We start from the raw sequence: 18,293 nt of genomic DNA, 5'->3' as shown, positions 1-18,293 counted from the left end.
CTGATCTCTTTTTTTCCCCAGTAACTTTTTTTCTGTTCTGATTAGGTAAATTCTGTCCTCAAATTCATTGATTCCATTCTGTCATTTCCATGGTTTAACAGTGTGGTCCGTCCATACTATGGAATATACTACGCAATCAAAAGGGACAAGCTATTGATACATGTAACTTGGCTGGATCTCAAGGGCATTACAATGAATGAAAACCCAATTTCAAAAGATTTCATATTGCCCAGCCAGTGTGGTTCAGTGGTTGGGCACCAACCCATAAACGAGAAGGTCATGGTTCGATTCCGGGTCAGGCCACATGCCCGGGTTGCAGGCTCAATCCCCAGAAAGGGACATGCAGGAAGCAGCTGATGGATGTTTCTCTCTCATTAATGTTTCCATCTCTCCCTCTCCTTCCTCTCTCTGAAAATATCAATAACATATTTTTTTAAAAATAGCTCAAAAAGGCCCTGACCGGTTTGGCTCAGTGGATAAAGCATCGGCCTATGGACTGAAGGGTCCCAGGTTCGATTCCGGTCAAGGGCATGTACCTTGGTTGTGGGCACATCCCCAGTAGGAATTGTGCAGGAGGCAGCTGATCGATGTTTCTCTCTCATCTATGTTTCTAACTCTCTGTCCCTCTCCCTTCCTCTCTGTAAAAAAATCAATAAAATATATATATTTTTTAAAATAGCTCAAAAAGTTTAACTGAAAAATAAAAATAGTAATAAAAGTAGCAAACAACCCTTTGAATACATCCTAGATGTAAACAAGAACGTGGATTTCAGAGAAAACATAGAATGTGACTCTGTGTTGGGACAAGTGAATCTGTAAATGTACCCATGTGGAGTGTGTAACTGAAATGATTATAAATAGGAGGCATGATGATAAATACCTGAATCAGATTTCATTGGAGGAGTTATCCACTTGCACCTATTCACCAGAGTGTAGTTTACAAAATTTTGTCAAATCATGGCTATTATCATTTCTAACAATACATGGCCTCTCTGGAAATCAATCAAGTGCTTTTAATATCAAGTGAAAAACACTATCAGTACAAAGCAGTTTAACGATGAAGAAGAAACAGTATTTAATGTTGAGGTTAGGTTATTAGGAGTTCTTAAAAACGAACTGTGTTGTAAATCGACGAGTATTTAAGTCTTCTCAAAACCTGATGATTTTCTTTACTTGTCAGAGAAAGGAACAGATGACATTATTACTGGGCATATCTTTAAAAGCAGAGCCAACTGCTTCAACAGAACAAAAGGGGATTGAGAATCCAATTATTGTTCGAATTTCAGCTTCTGAGAAATGTGCTCATTTTTTGCCCACTGGACAAAATGCTGAATGAGGTCTTCAGGGGGAAATCTCTCCATAATTTATTATTCATGTTTGAATAAAAAATACCAAAGAATTTTATAATATCAAAATATCAAGGATGTCAAGAGACTATAGACAGGAACACCAATTAGTGTTCAATAACCACCAAATACTTGCTTATAGTCTCAATGACCTATAATAATGAGTTTGGAATTTTCCTACTTAACAGGCAAAGATTAATAAATAAAAGAATAAAAATTAAAATACCGTGAGGTAGGGACGACCCTGGTCAGGTCGAAACGGCCCCGGTGTGGTAGGGACAACCCCGGTCAGGTTGAAACAGCCCCGGTGTGGTAGGGACGACCCCGGTGAGGTTGAAACGGCCCCCGTGAGGTAGGGACGACCCCGGTCAGGTTGAAACGGCCCCCGTGAGGTAGGGACGACCCCGGTCAGGTCGAAACGGCCCCGGTGTGGTAGGGACAACCCCGGTGAGGTTGAAACGGCCCCCGTGAGGTAGGGACGACCCCGGTGAGGTTGAAACGGCCCCCGTGAGGTAGGGACGACCCTGGTCAGGTCGAAACGGCCCCGGTGTGGTAGGGACAACCCCGGTCAGGTTGAAACAGCCCCGGTGTGGTAGGGACGACCCCGGTGAGGTTGAAACGGCCCCCGTGAGGTAGGGACGACCCCGGTCAGGTTGAAACAGCCCCGGTGTGGTAGGGACAACCCCGGTCAGGTTGAAACGGCCCCCGTGAGGTAGGGACGACCCCGGTGAGGTTGAAACGGCCCCCGTGAGGTAGGGACGACCCTGGTCAGGTCGAAACGGCCCTGGTGTGGTAGGGACGACCCCGGTGAGGTTGAAACGGCCCCCGTGAGGTAGGGACGACCCTGGTCAGGTCGAAACGGCCCCGGTGTGGTAGGGACAACCCCGGTCAGGTTGAAACAGCCCCGGTGAGGTAGGGACGACCCCGGTGAGGTTGAAACGGCCCCCGTGAGGTAGGGACGACCCTGGTCAGGTCGAAACGGCCCCGGTGTGGTAGGGACAACCCCGGTCAGGTTGAAACGGCCCCCGTGAGGTAGGGACGACCCCGGTGAGGTTGAAACGGCCCCCGTGAGGTAGGGACGACCCTGGTCAGGTCGAAACGGCCCCGGTGTGGTAGGGACAACCCCGGTCAGGTTGAAACAGCCCCGGTGTGGTAGGGACGACCCCGGTGAGGTTGAAACGGCCCCCGTGAGGTAGGGACGACCCCGGTCAGGTTGAAACGGCCCCCGTGAGGTAGGGACGACCCTGGTCAGGTCGAAACGGCCCCGGTGTGGTAGGGACAACCCCGGTGAGGTTGAAACGGCCCCCGTGAGGTAGGGACGACCCCGGTGAGGTTGAAACGGCCCCCGTGAGGTAGGGACGACCCCGGTGAGGTTGAAACGGCCCCCGTGAGGTAGGGACGACCCCGGTCAGGTTGAAACAGCCCCGGTGTGGTAGGGACAACCCCGGTCAGGTTGAAACGGCCCCCGTGAGGTAGGGACGACCCCGGTGAGGTTGAAACGGCCTCCGTGAGGTAGGGACGACCCTGGTCAGGTCGAAACGGCCCTGGTGTGGTAGGGACAACCCCGGTCAGGTTGAAATGCCCCCGGTGTGGTAGGGACGACCCCGGTCAGGTTGAAACGGCCCCGGTGTGGTAGGGACAACCCCGGTCAGGTTGAAATGCCCCCGGTGTGGTAGGGACGACCCTGGTCAGGTCGAAACGGCCCCGGTGTGGTAGGGACAACCCCGGTCAGGTTGAAATGCCCCCGGTGTGGTAGGGACGACCCCGGTGAGGTTGAAACGGCCCCCGTGAGGTAGGGACGACCCTGGTCAGGTCGAAACGGCCCCGGTGTGGTAGGGACAACCCCGGTCAGGTTGAAACAGCCCCGGTGAGGTAGGGACGACCCCGGTGAGGTTGAAACGGCCCCCGTGAGGTAGGGACGACCCTGGTCAGGTCGAAACGGCCCCGGTGTGGTAGGGACAACCCTGGTCAGGTTGTAACAGCCCCGGTGTGGTAGGGACAACCCCGGTCAGGTTGAAACAGCCCCGGTGTGGTAGGGACGACCCCGGTGAGGTTGAAACGGCCCCCGTGAGGTAGGGACGACCCTGGTCAGGTCGAAACGGCCCCGGTGTGGTAGGGACAACCCCGGTCAGGTTGAAATGCCCCCGGTGTGGTAGGGACGACCCCGGTGAGGTTGAAACGGCCCCCATGAGGTAGGGACGACCCCGGTGAGGTTGAAACGGCCCCCGTGAGCTAGGGACGGCCCCGGTGAGGTTGAAACGGCCCTGGTGAGGCTCAGACGGCCCTGGTGAGGTTGAGACTACTCCAGTGAGGTTGGGACAAATAAAGGGGACCAGTATGGACTGATGAACAGGGGTAGATACAGAAGCAGAGCAACATTGAACAGAATGTTAAACTACAGTGGGAAGCCTGGGGAGGGTTGGGGGGCGGGATTAAGAGACCAACTGAAGGACTTATATGCATGCATATAAGATTAACCAATGGACACAAGACACGGGGCGGGGGGGGTGGGGGGTAGGGGCCGGGGGAATGTCAAGGGGGGGAATAAAGGAGACATATGTAATACTCTTTGTAATACTTTAAGAAATAAGAATTATTAAATAAAAAAAAAAAAAAAAAATTAAAATAGACCAGACATGGAACCTCACCTACCCTTTGCTATACATCATCAAGCTAAATATAAGGACACCTTGGTGAAAGATATGGTCTTGGTTGATGACTGATGTGATTGATTTAAACACTTCTGTTAATAGTGTTTTTATAAAAGATTTTTTAAATTTATTATTGATTTTCAGAGAGAGAGGAAGAGAGAGGGAGGGAGAGAGAAACATCAATGTGACAGGAATACATATATGGAAAGAAGACATTATGTAATGTTTTAAGCTTTAAAGTTCTTAATACCCGTGATTAAGGTTTTTCAGTATAGAAGGCGAGGTTCCTGTAACGATACACACATCGAATTGTTGATGGGGTCAGACAGGGACAGGTCTTTAATCAGCCTGAACGGCGGGGAACGTGGAAGGACTGTTCTCTGCAAACGGTATGACATCACTGAGAAACACAACGGACCCTTGCCTCAGTAAATCAGTCCACCTGCTCTGTGATCACCATGACAGCAGCGTCCACACACACAGGGAAAGGCAAAGAGTGAACAAATTCCGATTTCCTTGGTTACCTCCTTTACAGCCCCCAGTGAGCGTGCTGCACCTCGTAACTCAGGTCACTCTACGCAGGCAATGGCATCTGACCTCAGATCAGAGCCCAGAGTTAAAGCTCTGCTCTCACTGACAAGGACCTAGGCTTTTCCTTTAAAAAAAATTTTTTTTAATGTTTTTAATTGATTTTTAGAGCAAGAGGAAGGGAGAAAGAAAAAGAGAAACATCGACGTGAGAGAGAAGTATTGATGAGTTGTCTCCCGCATGCACCAGAAATGAACCCATAAGCTGGGTATGTGCCCTGACTGGGAATCGAACCGATGACCTTTTGGTCCATGAGCCACACCAGCCAGGGCAAGGACCGAGGCTTTTCTAACCCAGTAACACACGGGACAAAGTATAAACATCCAAAGCAGCGTTTTAAAAATGTTTTGACCATAAGCTTCAGTAAAAAATGCATTTACATTGTGATCTACGACTGCACATGTGCAGTGTGTGCATATACACTTGGAAATAAGTTACACAAAACAATATTTACCCTAACTAGTGTGGTAATTCTGATCATTTTTCTTCTCTATTTCATTTTTTTTTTTATATATTTTATTGATTTTCCACAGAGAAGAAGGGAGAGGGACAGAGAGTCAGAAACATCGATGAGAGAGAAACATCGATCAGCTGCCTCCTGCACGCCCCCCAGTGGGGATGTGCCCGCAACCAAGGTACATGCCCTTGCCCGGAATCGAACCTGGGACCCTTGAGTCCGCAGGCCGACGCTCTATCCACCGAGCCAAACCGGTTCAGCTCTATTTCATTTTTTAATGCTATTTTTTATCCACTTAATTGATTTCACAGTCCATTAATGAGACCTGACCTGTAGTTTAAAACACAATGATGTATAACACATGTAGCTATATTTCTTAAGCTAATCAATTTGAAATGGTAGAATTCTAAGAAACAAATATAAATTTCAGTAGCAATATAAAAAAGATTTCTTTTTTCTGCACATACGAAATGCGAAGCGTTGAAAATGGTTCTGAAGAACTGAGTCATAACCAGTCGGAACACAGATAAACGTGGGGCGAAGTGCTCCAACGAGAGTGAAGGCACTTACCGGAGCTCAGCCCGCCTGCACGTGGCAATGGAGACTGTTACCTCGGTGCTGCGATGCCGCCTCATTTTCCATTTGCTGGAAGAAATTATTAAAATACCTTTGGGGTGGGGAAGAACCTTAAATGTCAGATTCTATTTTCTCCTGCCAGATGACAAAAGTACATCAGCATTTCCTTTGAAAATCTGAGCACTGACTTTGTTCCTATCCAAGAGTTAACCTCAATTAGAAGTTGGGTAAAAAATAAAGATTCACTAGGTCATTGTTCAACTTTCTCTGTCTCTTTTTTTGAAACAATTACTAGAATTTTATTAGCCACGGGGAGCAACTGGAAGAGAAATAACGAACAAAAAATACATCTTAGGAATCCTTAAGTACATCATATATTCATAATTTAAGTATTATATTTTAAACCACTACCCACCAGTTCATGAACTGTACCCACTATGTCAGAGATCATTGCCAACTAAATTCCTGCCCACTGTCCTTTGGCTCGAGAGACTGTCCCTTGCGTCTGACCTTGGCTCTGTGAAGGCATCAGAAAGGACGCTGCCTGGAGGTTAAGGCTAACACCTTAAAAGTCAACACGGCTCTGGAGGCAGGTGCTTGTCTCCCAGAAAACTTCCACTTGGCCACACAGCTCTGCACGCCTGCCCTCACCCACCTCGAGCAACATCCATGCCACCAGCGGCCAAACGGAAGAGAGGGCCAGACTCCCGCAGCAGCGCTACGCGGTCCGGGAGGGGCACACCCCCGTCTAGGGAGGAATGGGTGCTCAGCCTCGCTCCTGGCAGAGAGCTTGTCGCTGGCACTCATGGGATCCTCTGGGATGTCCGACAATTCCCACGGTCTGTGAGCTCAGAAAGTGCTTTCAAGCAGGCAGTGACACCCACACCCGGTGGGACACACCTCCTGGGTCCGGAACCACTCCATCATGTGGCTGGTGTGTCCCCCGTGCCCACAGGTCAGGCAGAAATTGGATGATCCTCGAACCGCCACGTGGCAGATGGCGCACTGGAACGTGAAGCCCTTGCAGATGGTGCACTGTGTGCCGCGGACCTCGCTCCGGCAGTGGCTGCAGTACACGCCGAACTCTGGAAACGGTCAGAGATGGCCAGAACGAGAGACAGCGTCAGTTCAGTTCTGGGAAAGCAAACTGGGCACTGTGAGCTAAGGAAGATGCGTACATCTTAGGTCTCTGTAGGAGCCTATCAGACCAATGATTTCAATTTTCTTTTTTCCCCTCTTAATATGTTTTTAAATTGATCTTAAAGAAAAAGGATGGGAGAGGGAGAGAGAGAAACATTGATAAGAGATAATCATCAACCAGCTGTCTCCTGCAGGCCCCCTACTGGGGACCGAACTCGAAACCCGGGCATGTGCCCTGACGGGGAATCGAACCAGTGACCTCTTGGTGCACAGGACGATGCCCAACAACTGAGCCACACTGGCCAGGGCTAGGCCAATGATTTTCCATCTTTACGATCGCAGTGTCATAAAGAGGAGCTGCTGTCACTCGGGTGGCAGGGTGTGGGCCGAGGGGCGGCAGGTGCCTGGCTCTCGCAGGTCCTGGTCCAACCCCCGGTGCCTGTAGCTGTGGTGGCTGTTGTGTCTCATTCCCCTCCCCACCCCCAACAGTTGCAGGGCCTGACACACAGATTAATAAACTGTGTGTTAATAAACTGATTCTTGGCACTATCCTTGGTGCCTTCAAAATCCACGCCACCAACCCTCTGCACACCTGACCTCTCAGGTGGCTGCCCTCTCACCTCTAGTCTACCACCATCACTTCCACTTTCGTTCCATCTGCCCGCCTCTAGCTGCAATTTCCCCTGAGGTCAGCCTGAACGACAGTCCAAATTTATAATCACTTTGTGGCAAATATCCTCAGCTCCTTTGCCTTCTCTCCCTCCATGGCACCACCTCAGGCCTGGCTGAGCCCGATCAGCTGCCCACTCCACATCTGCCCTGTGTGGTCCTGCGAGAAGGCCACCATCATGATGTGTCTGTGCAGGGCTCTGACTCGGTTTCTCTTCCAGTCCCCAGGTGGCTACTTCACACCTCGCCACAGTCCAAAAACACCTCCCTCACACCTCTGCTCCCCTGTCACCTGGGCCTCTTCTCTCACTTCCCTGAGAAAACAAAGCCCCTCATCCCTCTGCCAGCAAGTCCTCCAGTCTCCCTTGTCCTGCTTCCTACAACAGAGGAGGGACCTTTCTTCCACCACAGCCAGCTCCTCTGCTTCCTGACCACCGGCAGTCATAAAAAGCACCAATAAATAACCTTTAAATACACGGTAACTTCAGAGAAAATTTTATGGTCCTAGTTAGGTAAATCGTGAGCCAAGTTAGACTGGTTTGATAATTGCTCTGGGCCATCGTTAATCTCTCCTTGATATACTTTCACGTATTTAGATGCTCTGAAAAATATATTGCCCAAAGAGCCTTTTGTGTCTTTGCATTTCTTCAAGTACACACACCAAAACAATCCATGTTGAAATAATCTGTGTTATTCAGTATCTACAGCTATCTATTATTTGTTCTACTTCTTTTTTAAATTGAAACTAGATACACATGCACAACACTATTACCAAAGCCAGCATTCCCTTCCACCCCCAACACTCCCGAGAAAAATCCTTCCAACCCATTTCACTGTTTATTTTGTTTTTACCTCCCTATCTCTAAACACCACTGGTTATGAAGCTATTTCATAATGTTCATATTTAAGCATTACCTATGATCTTCCGTGGTGGGAGCTCTCTTTCACTCCCCCGTCTCCCCAACCACACGCAACACCACCTGTCCCTTATCTTTCCCGGGCAGTTCCATTACCATTTGCTTGGATCACTATTCTGTTTTCACATGATTTATCTAGGTGAACATTATTCAAGTCATGACTTTTCCTTCTTCACATTTTGCTTCTCCTGGAGTTAGTAACTGTCTTGTTTCGTTCATTTGCTTAGTTTGCTATGTACTTATCAATAATTCATCTCTACTCTCTCCCTTAAATATCTGAATCTTCTATAAATATACTGAACTACACTAGATTTTTTTTTTTTTTTTTTTTTCAGTTTTCTCTTCTTGGAGACAACGCTCCAGAAGCTCCAACCTGGACTGGTCTCCCTCCAGTCTGCCATGACCATCTCCCTCCACTGTCTTTCCGACTTCCTGGTTTCCTGGACTGAAGCTATCCCTCCTCCTTAGATTGGCTGAACGTTCATTCTCACACTTGACTGCTAACTTGGGTACAGAATCCAAGGTTAGAAATCATGTTCTTGAGACTTCTGAAGGTACTGCTGCAGTGTCATCGAGTTTCCAGTATCTAGTTCACTGCTCCTGAAGTGTCCCTTGCACGTAACCTGTTTTCTCTCTCTGGAAGCTCCAGGGGTCTTCTCTTTATCCAGCCTTTCTTCATTCATTATGCGAGGTGCTCGGCAGGCCCTAACAATCTGGAAATGCATTTACCTTCTCTGAAGAACGAACTTCCAGTTTTCTGCTGGAGTAAAGCAGGGACCTGGGACCCTACAAAAGCCACAAAACAATCCTCCAGTTTTTAATTTCCCCTTCGTGCTGCTTCCAGAGGCACCGGGTACACTCCTTCCCGAGCCATTTGGAGGTTCTGCCCTGTATCTTACTGTTCTTCTGCCTGCCAGTTTGGGGTTCAGCTTTCTCTGTCGCTATAAAATCTCTACCACTAACCGACCTGCCTCCCAGGTCACAAGTTTTATTGCCAACATGACTTCTTGCATGGTTATGCCTTTTCAGAAAAGCTCCATATAGACTCTTTAAGGAGAGAAGAAATCAACGTGTGTTCAGTCCACTCTCTTTGGCAGTCTTCCATTTCACCCTTTAAAAAACAGCTCTTCTCTCAGCTTCTTTTGTACCAGTCTTGCTCACTGGTGTCTCATTCTAAGTCCTTGTTTCTGGTTCTTCCTCCAAGACTCAAGCTCCATGTACCAGTTTCCTCTCACGGCCCGGAGTGGGTCGGCTCTCTCATTTGCTCTCCCATACTCTTCCTGCCCACCCACCAGCTCCCAGGTAAATGCACCCATTCTCACAGCTTCAATCCCTACCACTTATATGCTGAAGATTCCCAAGTTCCTGTTTCTAGCTGCAGTCTCTCCTTTGAGCTCCAGACTCACACCCATATGCCTACATGACTGCTATAGTCTGATATCTCACACCTCATCTCCGACTGCCCCCAGCTGAGCTCTCAATTTTCTTCCCGTCTTTTCTATCTTAGAATATGGCACCACCATCTATCTACCCAGCTGCTTAAGCTGAACACCTAGGAATCATCCAAGCTTTGTTTCTTTTCCTCAATCCACATCCAGCTGGTTTGTAAGTCATAATTAGTCTGCCTCTAACATATATTTTTAATCCACCCATCTCTCCCCACTGCCATCGGTATCACCCCTAGACTGAGCTGCTGGTCTCTCTTTAACTACTTGAACAGTCTTCCTACCTCTGCCTCTGCTCCTCCAATCCTTTCCTCAGTTAACAGCCAAAGTGACCCTCTTAAAATGGAAACCAGAGCAAGTAACTTACATGTTTGTTTGTTTTACTTCAGAAGGCAGAGGAAGAGAGAGAGAGAAACGTCAACGATAAGAGAAAATCATTGATCTGCTGGGCCTCCGGCACTCCCCACACTGGGGATCAAGCCCACAACCCGGGCATATGCCTTGACTGGGAATTGAACCATGACCTCCAGGTTCATAGGTCAATGCTCAACCACTGAGCCATGCCAGCTGGGCAAGTAATTTACTTCTTAATGCCCTTTGAAGTTTACCATTGAACTCAGAATACAATCCAAATTCTTTACTTATAAGTTCCTAATTATCCTACTAATCTTACTTTATATATAAATAGAGTGTATTTTATAATCATAATCTAATTATCAATCTCATTTTAACTTTATACCACTCTTCTCAACACTGTGTTCTAGCCACACTGGGCTCCCTTCATTCATTCAAAATAACAAGTCATTTCTCCCAGCACGGCGCTCCTCTAGCTGCCTCTCCACATATGGCTCCTTATTCTTCAGTCCTCAACTCCTCAGAAAGGCCTTCACAATACACTTCATCACAGCTTCTAAAATCCTCCCTCCCTCTCTCCCTGCCCCAACGGCCTTTCGGTTTGCTGTTAAACACTGATCACAATGTTTAATTACTTAATTCTTCTCCCCCACTAGTCTGTGAGTTCCATGAGAAGAAATGTGTTATCACTGTGCCTAAGAGGAGTTTTATTCTGACTTCCAATCAATATCTGAGTATTGCACAGAAAACTACTTCTACTACAATAAAAATTTACTCTTGTTATGAAATGTAAGGCTTTTCAGAAGCTTAAAATAGACTCAAAATGCTTCAGCAATGTCTGCTTATCAACGAGAAACTAAAACGTCATTTCAGGTCTTACATTATGGATAAATTAAATCAAAGAAGCTTTCAGATAATGACGGGAAGAGGAAAAAAATGCATATTCACCGATTCCTTTGTGAGGGTCAGGGGGACAGGAGACAAACTTCAGCACTTCCGCTCGCTTCTCTCTCAGACCCCAGCGATAGAGGATTTCTCCATAGCATTTCTTAAAGTCATCAAACTGCTGGGTATTAGCAGGATCCAGGAGCCTGGAAAAAAATTCAAAAGATTTCCTGTCAGTTCCTTGCAGAAAAAAATGAGCTTAGTACCAAATGGCACTTTATATACCTTTCTTAACGCGAGAGCCCTGCTTCGGGAGAAGCCAAGCACCGTGCAGCCACAGCTCGCACTGGGAAGGTCGTTACCTTTTGTTTTTATCATGCTGGTCACGCTCTCGCTCACGAGGATCACTGTAGGTCAGACTCCCGAAGCGGATTTCTTCTGGTGAAGACTCTCCCCAAGGTGAAGATATGTGTTCTATCTCTCTCCCCGCTGAAGAAAACCAAATGGGAAGGGAAGGTGCAAGTCAGAGAAGGCATGGAAAATACCTAAAAACTCTCATAAATTCCCCAGAAGAAAAAGAAGCTAAGTTGAAGATCCTGAGAAATATAATTAAACAGAACTCTTTCCTAGCCTTCCCTTTTTGTCTTGGTGCTACTTAGTAGCCTTATAAGTACCCATATAACGATTAAGCAAACGATAGTATAGTGATATAGTAGCATATTAGGCAGTCATTACTTATAATGACTTTTTTAATGACATGAGAAAAGCTCATGATGAGATTAAAAGCAGAACTCAAAATCACACATACAGAATGACCCCTCCTACATCCCATGTACACAAAGATTGGAAGAAAATTTTCTGGAATGTTAACAGATGTTATTTCTAGGTGGGGCAATCAATGATTACTATTTTCTACTCCAATACTTTGTTTTTTCTTCACTGTGCATGTATTACTTTTATAATCAAGAAAATTAAGATAATCTTTTAAAAGAAATTTAAAAAACCCAGAAACTACAAATACACATCAAATAGGTCTTTATGGCCAGCTGGAATCGGGCTCGGTGTTATTCTCTGCATTGAAGAGGACACAGCAGGAAGTGGCAGATGACCGGGCACGTGTGATGGAGGAAGGACAGGGCTAGGTTTTGAAAGTGGACACTGGGAAGTCTCCCTGTCAGCTTCTCAAGGTCATGGGATGTAAAGCAACCCAGCAAGGCACAAAGCCCTCCCAGAAACCGGCCTGTTCAAACATGAGGTCCAGGCCTTGCTGACTACAGTATCGCCATCATAGGAAAGATAAAGAAAAATGAGAAACAAAAGAAAACAGAGACTATTCCTCAACTAAAGATTACATGTCATTAACAATTCACACGCAGCTCTTAGAGAACTAAGCATCCAGTGTGGGCTAAGTCAGGTTCGTACCAACCTATGTTCCAGCCACCAGTGTTGAGCCCTGGGTCTGACATGCTCGAGCAGGAACCAGAGGAGGTGAAGCTGGGCTGCAGAACAAACAGGAGCGGCATCAGAACACCACCCCCCATGAAGGTTTACCTTTAGGAAACGCCAGACACAAACCAGAAAACCACAAGCTTACGTATCGACTATGGGACACCACCAGATTAGATGAACGACTGGGAAAAGGCCCAAAAGGGTTTGGTATCCCCTGAGGCCGGGACTGGGCTTCGAATACACTGCAGAGCATGGCCAGCGTCTGCACATCCCGGAGCTGGCAGTAATGAGCCAACCTGGAGAGGAAGAGGTGAGAGGAGAGAAAACAAGTCAAGAGGAGAATGGAGGAAGGATGCTAGCACAATCATGGTGGTTGTTGCCATAGGAATAGGGAAGAGAGGATGCTCAATTCCTCCTCAAAAACCCCTGTCAGGTACCAGGGCTTTCTATAGATCCAGAGGCTTGATCTACTTTGAGTTTGGCTAAATCTGCTTTGGAATAAAATATATCAAAGTATTACAGATGACCTAGAATACTAATCTGAAAGCTTCTGGCTGGCACCAGGCACGGGCTCGGACTGGAACAAAGCTTCTCCAAGAACTAAGCAGACTAAACTGACATCTGAGTGAGGCCATCCTTTCGGCCTCCCAACTCCAGGGCCGAACCCTGCTTTCTGGGGGTTCCTCGAAACTTGGTTCACGTAACCTACGGCCACGTGAAGTTGCTTCGAGAACACCCCACCCTACCCCACAGTACGGTGAGCAGGCAATCGACTCAGGAGGGGGAATTAGGAAAGGGAGCTCTTAAATAAGAACAAGGAATAGCTTCACTTGTAGGTACTCATATCCCCTTTGCCCCTTTTAGGACCACTATGCTAGAATGTGAGGTAGGGGCCAGGGGGGCTTGGCCTTTGCGATGGAATAATGTTGGTACTTTCCTACCGAACAATGTCTGATATCTTTTAAGGTGTTTCACGCTCACTCTCTTAAGTGAGCCTTACAGGAAGTGTGTAGAGCAAGCATTATCATCCCTGCGTTACTCTGAGGCAACTCAAGTGTGAGCACATGTTGTCCCAAGTCCGGCCTCAACCAGTAACCAAGCAAACCTTCCCCTGAAAAAAAGTAGAGATTTTCTGCTTCTCTCTCAGGACCTGGGCCTCACTGTTATGGAGATCCAAGAGGCTTACCTGGTTGTAAATCATTTTGCATATTTTATTTCCAGTATGCCATATTTCAGGGCAATAAATCAAAACAAACTCAATGTTTTCCTAAACTGTCTAACGGTGAAAGCATCATGGCTTCGGGAAGACCGGAAACGCACTGTGCAATTCTTTAACCTGTCCTCAGGGGCAAAGCTCCACAGCACCCACGAAACTGACCATCTCAGGAGCTCAAACTCCTGTGTTCAGACTGACGTGACTTGTGGACTTAAGCTTCAAAAGGACTCATGAGTCTCAAATCCTTGTTAGAGATGACAAATATTGCCTAGTTCCTTCTGCCATAAAAAGTTAGCTGGCACAGAAATATGGCAGCACAAAAAGGAGAGCTCTCGCTTCCACCTGTCACTCCTCGGGCCTCTGCACTTTCCTCTTAGACAACAACTTTGAAAGTGTTGACAGACCTAAAGTTTACATCACTCTTTTCCTCACTTTCAGCTTTCAAAACCTACAGTGACTCCAGCAGCTGCCGCCCGAATGGATGCCGAGCCCAGGGTGTTTCCAAATCTGGATCAGACTTCGGACCAAGGCAAAGATCTGTAGCTACCGTAGCCAGCGACCAAACCTGGACAAATCAAGACAAACACCCAAACTCAGACTGGTAAGGACAGGAACAGGAAGCATGAGAGAATCCCATCTCTCCTCCCCATACATCAAGCCCTTGCTCCTCTGAGAGCTGCAAAGCTGAAAGCTTATTGAGACACAGAATTGTAGGCCGGTGTGGCTCAGTGGTTGAGTGTCAACCTATGACCAAGAAGTCACGGTTTGGTCCCGGTCAGGGCACATGCCCAGGTTGTGGGCTCAATCCCTAGTGGGGGTCGTGCAGGAGGCAACCAATCAATGATTCTTTCTCATCATTCATTGATGTTTCTGTCTCTCTCTCTCCCTCTCCCTGCCTCTCTGAAGTCAATAAAAATATTTTTTAAAAACACACTTTAGAAAGTAATTTTGCCTCAGAGAATTATTTTCATAACATGAACATTGGGTCTGCCTTAGCATTGCATTTACCAATCTTCCCACCAACCCTATGAGGTAATTATTCTTATGGTTCCCATTTCATAAATACAGGGTGGGACAAAAGTGGTTTACAGTTGTTCGTATGGAAAATTATACAATAATTAATAAATAATACAAGAATAAACTGTGTTTCACATACTCACAACTGTAAAACTACTTTTACCCCACCTAGATACAGCGGCTGAGAGAGTCTGGGATCACACCACTAGGGCACTGAGTCACACCTGTGCATCCTGTGATACATTCCACAATATTTCTACTGCTTTATTTGGCTTCTTAGTATTCACGGGACTTTAGGTGGCTAGGTTCTTAGAGAAATAGATCATACTGACCTAACAGGGTTTGGGCAAAAACTTTACAGTATTTATTAGGAGACAAATGGAAATCCTAGGGGTTTTCTACAAATAGAAATAAAGGGAAGCCTTAGCTCGGGTCATTTGGAGGGTTATAAGGGGAAAAACTAAGTGGATAGGACAACTGCTAGTAGTTTCCATTGCTCAATCTAATCCTCACACTAAAGAATAAAGGTGCAATAGAGAGAGAGGGGATTAGTGGTTGCCTAGGGCTGGGTGCGGAAGGAGGATTGTGAGCTAGGGTAATGAAAATGTTCTGAAAGTATCTGTGGTGATGCTTGCAAAACCCTGTGACTATACTAAAGGCCATTAGTACATTTTAAATGGGTGAATCGCATCGTATATGGACTATATTCTCTATAAAGCTGTTAGAAACAATCAAGGAGCAGCTTGCTTTAATATATGGATGTGTTCCTGTAAAAATGAAGATTTGAAATTTTTGTAAGACCACATCGTATTTTTAAACGTGTCTATTCTAAAGGAATGTTTTTGTAAACATTTTATGAAATGAAGTATTTTTTAAAGTAAAAAGGAAACAGAATTGAGAATACAAATGGTAAAGATACAGATAGCTAAATTTGGTGTGCAACCATCACCACGGTACTAAAATAGAAAAGAGATGCAATAAAAAATAGTAAAAGCTTTAGGATCCTCTCAACTAAGCTCTATTAAGAAAAGCATCCAAGGGATTTAGAAAGCTGCTTTGTCCTGTAGTTTGGCAAAGAAAATGAAAATAGGAGTCACACCTTGAGATGTTACTAAACCACAACTATAAAGTGAAGACACCCTGCTCGGGGGGGAAAAAAAATCCAGATGCCAGCAAAAGGGATGGACATACCTGGACAAGATCCTTCCTTCCAACAAGCAAGGCAGAAGTGGCGTTCTTCTGACACGTTTCTTGAATATCATTTACATTTAATCTGAAATGTAAAAAGAATGAGAGTTTCTTTCTGATCTAACTTCCTAAATCAATTACTCCTTGTTTAATAAACAGACTGAAAACTGCCTCTTTGGTTGTCACTAGAAATGTTTCCTTTGTATTGGCCTAAAGATCCCTTGTATGTAAGAAGAAAATGCTTAACTTGCAGCTGATGTTATGCTGTGGGTTCAGGCCTGGGGAAGGTGAAATCGCTCACCTCTTTGAAGCCAGAAGAGGAGGCCAGACTCAAAAACCAATTTGCTGGCCCAGCCAGGTGGCTCTGTGGGTTCGAGCATGGTCCCGGTACGCCAAGGTTTCAGGTCAATCCCTGGTCAGGGCACATACAGTAACCAACCAATGAATGTGTAGCTAAGAGGGACAACAAATCTCTCCCTCTCTTTCTCAAGTCAGTGAAAAAAACAAAAAACAAAACACCAAATGCTAACCTGCTTAGCTGTAAAGTTCCCCAGACTTGAGAGTTGAATAAAAATGGATTGAAATAGATACAACACTGTAGTTTCTAACACAGACAGTGGTATGCTGTGCATATACTACAAAATGAATATTTTTGTCATGTGTCCAGGCTCAGGAAGAAGGAGAAGCAGAGGCCGGCCTGTGTATGCTTGTCACTCACCTCCCACTTCCCTTCAGCCAAAGTGGCTCTGCTTCATCTGTTTTCCTGATCGGGCCTGGGAGGCAGAATTCTGAGACTGCTCTCAAGATTTCTACCCCTGGTATAAGTACCTGTTGTAAGTTCCTCCCTTAAAATGGGGTGAGACCAGTGAATACTGATGGGATGTCACTCCTATGAATAGGTTATTGTTAATCAATTGACTCTGAATTTGTCAAAAGGGAGATTATCCTGAGTGAGCCTGACCTACTCAGGTGACACCTCAGAAAGAAGGTGAAGTGACAGTGAGACACTCCTGCTGGTCCCGAACATTCGCCTCACTTAATGGCTGCAAGAAACCGAATTCTGTGACAACCTACATGAGCCGGGAAGAGGACCCTGAGCGTTAGATAGGCACACCGCCTGGTCCACTCCATTTCAGCCAGGTGAGACTTGGGCAAGGACCCAGCTATGCCACGCCTAGGCTCCTGACGCAGGGAAACTGTGAGGTAATAAGTGTATGTTGTTTTAAGCCACTAAGTTTGTCGTAATTTGTTATGCAATAATAGAAAGCTAATATACTGGGCGGCTCCTAAAACTGCTTTTGAAGAAAGGGTTCCAAAACTTAAAAAAAAAAAGGGGGGGGGGGGACCTTTGGTAATCATGACTAAATGATAGGCATGGCACACTTAAAACCTTGAACTTACATGTACAGCTCTCCCAGTGACTTGTGAACAGGAAGGAGGCACGCAATATCCTGGATGACAACTTTCCCAGCAGCCTTGATTGGTCGGTTGCCAGAGTCCGATCCCTCGCGCTTGCTTTTCCATCTCCTTGATTTCTGGGGGAGATGACAAGATGTCACTAATGGGGACTTTGCTGCGTGGAAGCCTACAGTTGCAGAGCACATCATAGTTGGGTCATTGGTAATTTGCAGAGACTTTGCATTACAACATCATGCCCACAATTATATGAATCAGCATCTATAGGAAATGAAAGGATAACAAAGGGCATTGAGCTCTTGGTCCAAAATCCTAACCGCAGAACAAGCACCCACTGGAGAGCTGTGCTCAAAAACAGACAGAATTTTGAAAATAAGGAAGAAAAAGAACGGCAGGTAAATAAGTTAGTAAAGACCACAAAAATGTGGGAAAAGAGCAACTTTTAAGGCTGGGCTCAGCCCTGGGTTCAAAGTTTTTTTTCCCCTTCTAAGAGAGTTTTAATAGGATCTGTTGAGAATTTAATCCAGGAATAGCAGTGTGAGCTCTGCAAACTTTAATCTATGGCGGGCAGGCAGACAGAAAAACTTAGCAGCTCAAGGAGAATTACCTTGTTTTTCCTAGCAGACTTGAACTATTTCTAAAAGTGATCATTTTTAGAATGTCAAAAATACTTGAGCAGAGGGACGTGAGTAATAGACAGGGAAGATCATGAGCAACTATCTTATTTCCCCAGAGCCTCACTACAAATGGCTATGTAGGAGCCTGTATGTGGGAAATGAGAGCTATCCGAGAAAATGGGAATTATTAGAGAGTAGCACCATCTGGTATCTTCAAAATGACAGCCCGCCACGGGAGTGATATTCTATTTTATGTTATTGCCAGAAATTAAAAAGGGGGCCACCAAAGTGACTCAACTAAGGAGGGAGGAGGGAGACATATTTATTAACAAAGGGTACAAAAGGTGCCTTTCTGAAAGAGC

General features: G+C 46.1%; 1 protein-coding gene across 5 annotated transcripts in view; it reads right to left on the bottom strand.

The window, feature by feature from the left end:
* Window positions 1-3,983: 3,983 nt before the first annotated feature.
* Window positions 3,984-18,293, bottom strand: part of WDR59 (WD repeat domain 59) — a 69,164-nt gene continuing 54,854 nt past the window's right edge. For 2 of the 5 annotated variants that reach the window (XM_070397799.1, XM_070397802.1), the window contains 9 exons: window positions 17,300-17,433; window positions 15,902-15,983; window positions 14,146-14,258; window positions 12,623-12,773; window positions 12,455-12,527; window positions 11,391-11,517; window positions 11,092-11,234; window positions 6,519-6,703; window positions 3,984-5,687 (listed from right to left, as the gene is read on the bottom strand). In XM_070397799.1, the coding sequence (XP_070253900.1) occupies window positions 5,619-5,687; window positions 6,519-6,703; window positions 11,092-11,234; window positions 11,391-11,517; window positions 12,455-12,527; window positions 12,623-12,773; window positions 14,146-14,258; window positions 15,902-15,983; window positions 17,300-17,433 (1,077 nt within the window). In that variant the 3' untranslated portion in view covers window positions 3,984-5,618. Of the gene's footprint in view, window positions 6,704-10,156; window positions 10,173-11,091; window positions 11,235-11,390; window positions 11,518-12,454; window positions 12,528-12,622; window positions 12,774-14,145; window positions 14,259-15,896; window positions 15,984-17,299; window positions 17,434-18,293 lie in introns of those variants that run through there. The other 3 variants (XM_070397801.1, XM_070397800.1, XM_070397804.1) reach the window with 3 other exon arrangements.

Source organism: Myotis yumanensis, unplaced genomic scaffold, assembly GCF_028538775.1.
Source record: "Myotis yumanensis isolate MYYU_CA2020_CCGP unplaced genomic scaffold, mMyoYum1.0.hap1 SCAF_18, whole genome shotgun sequence".
Classification (NCBI taxonomy): Eukaryota; Metazoa; Chordata; class Mammalia; order Chiroptera; family Vespertilionidae; genus Myotis; species Myotis yumanensis.
Note: the sequence above shows the minus strand (reverse complement) of the source record. Positions and strands in the feature narration are given on the sequence as shown.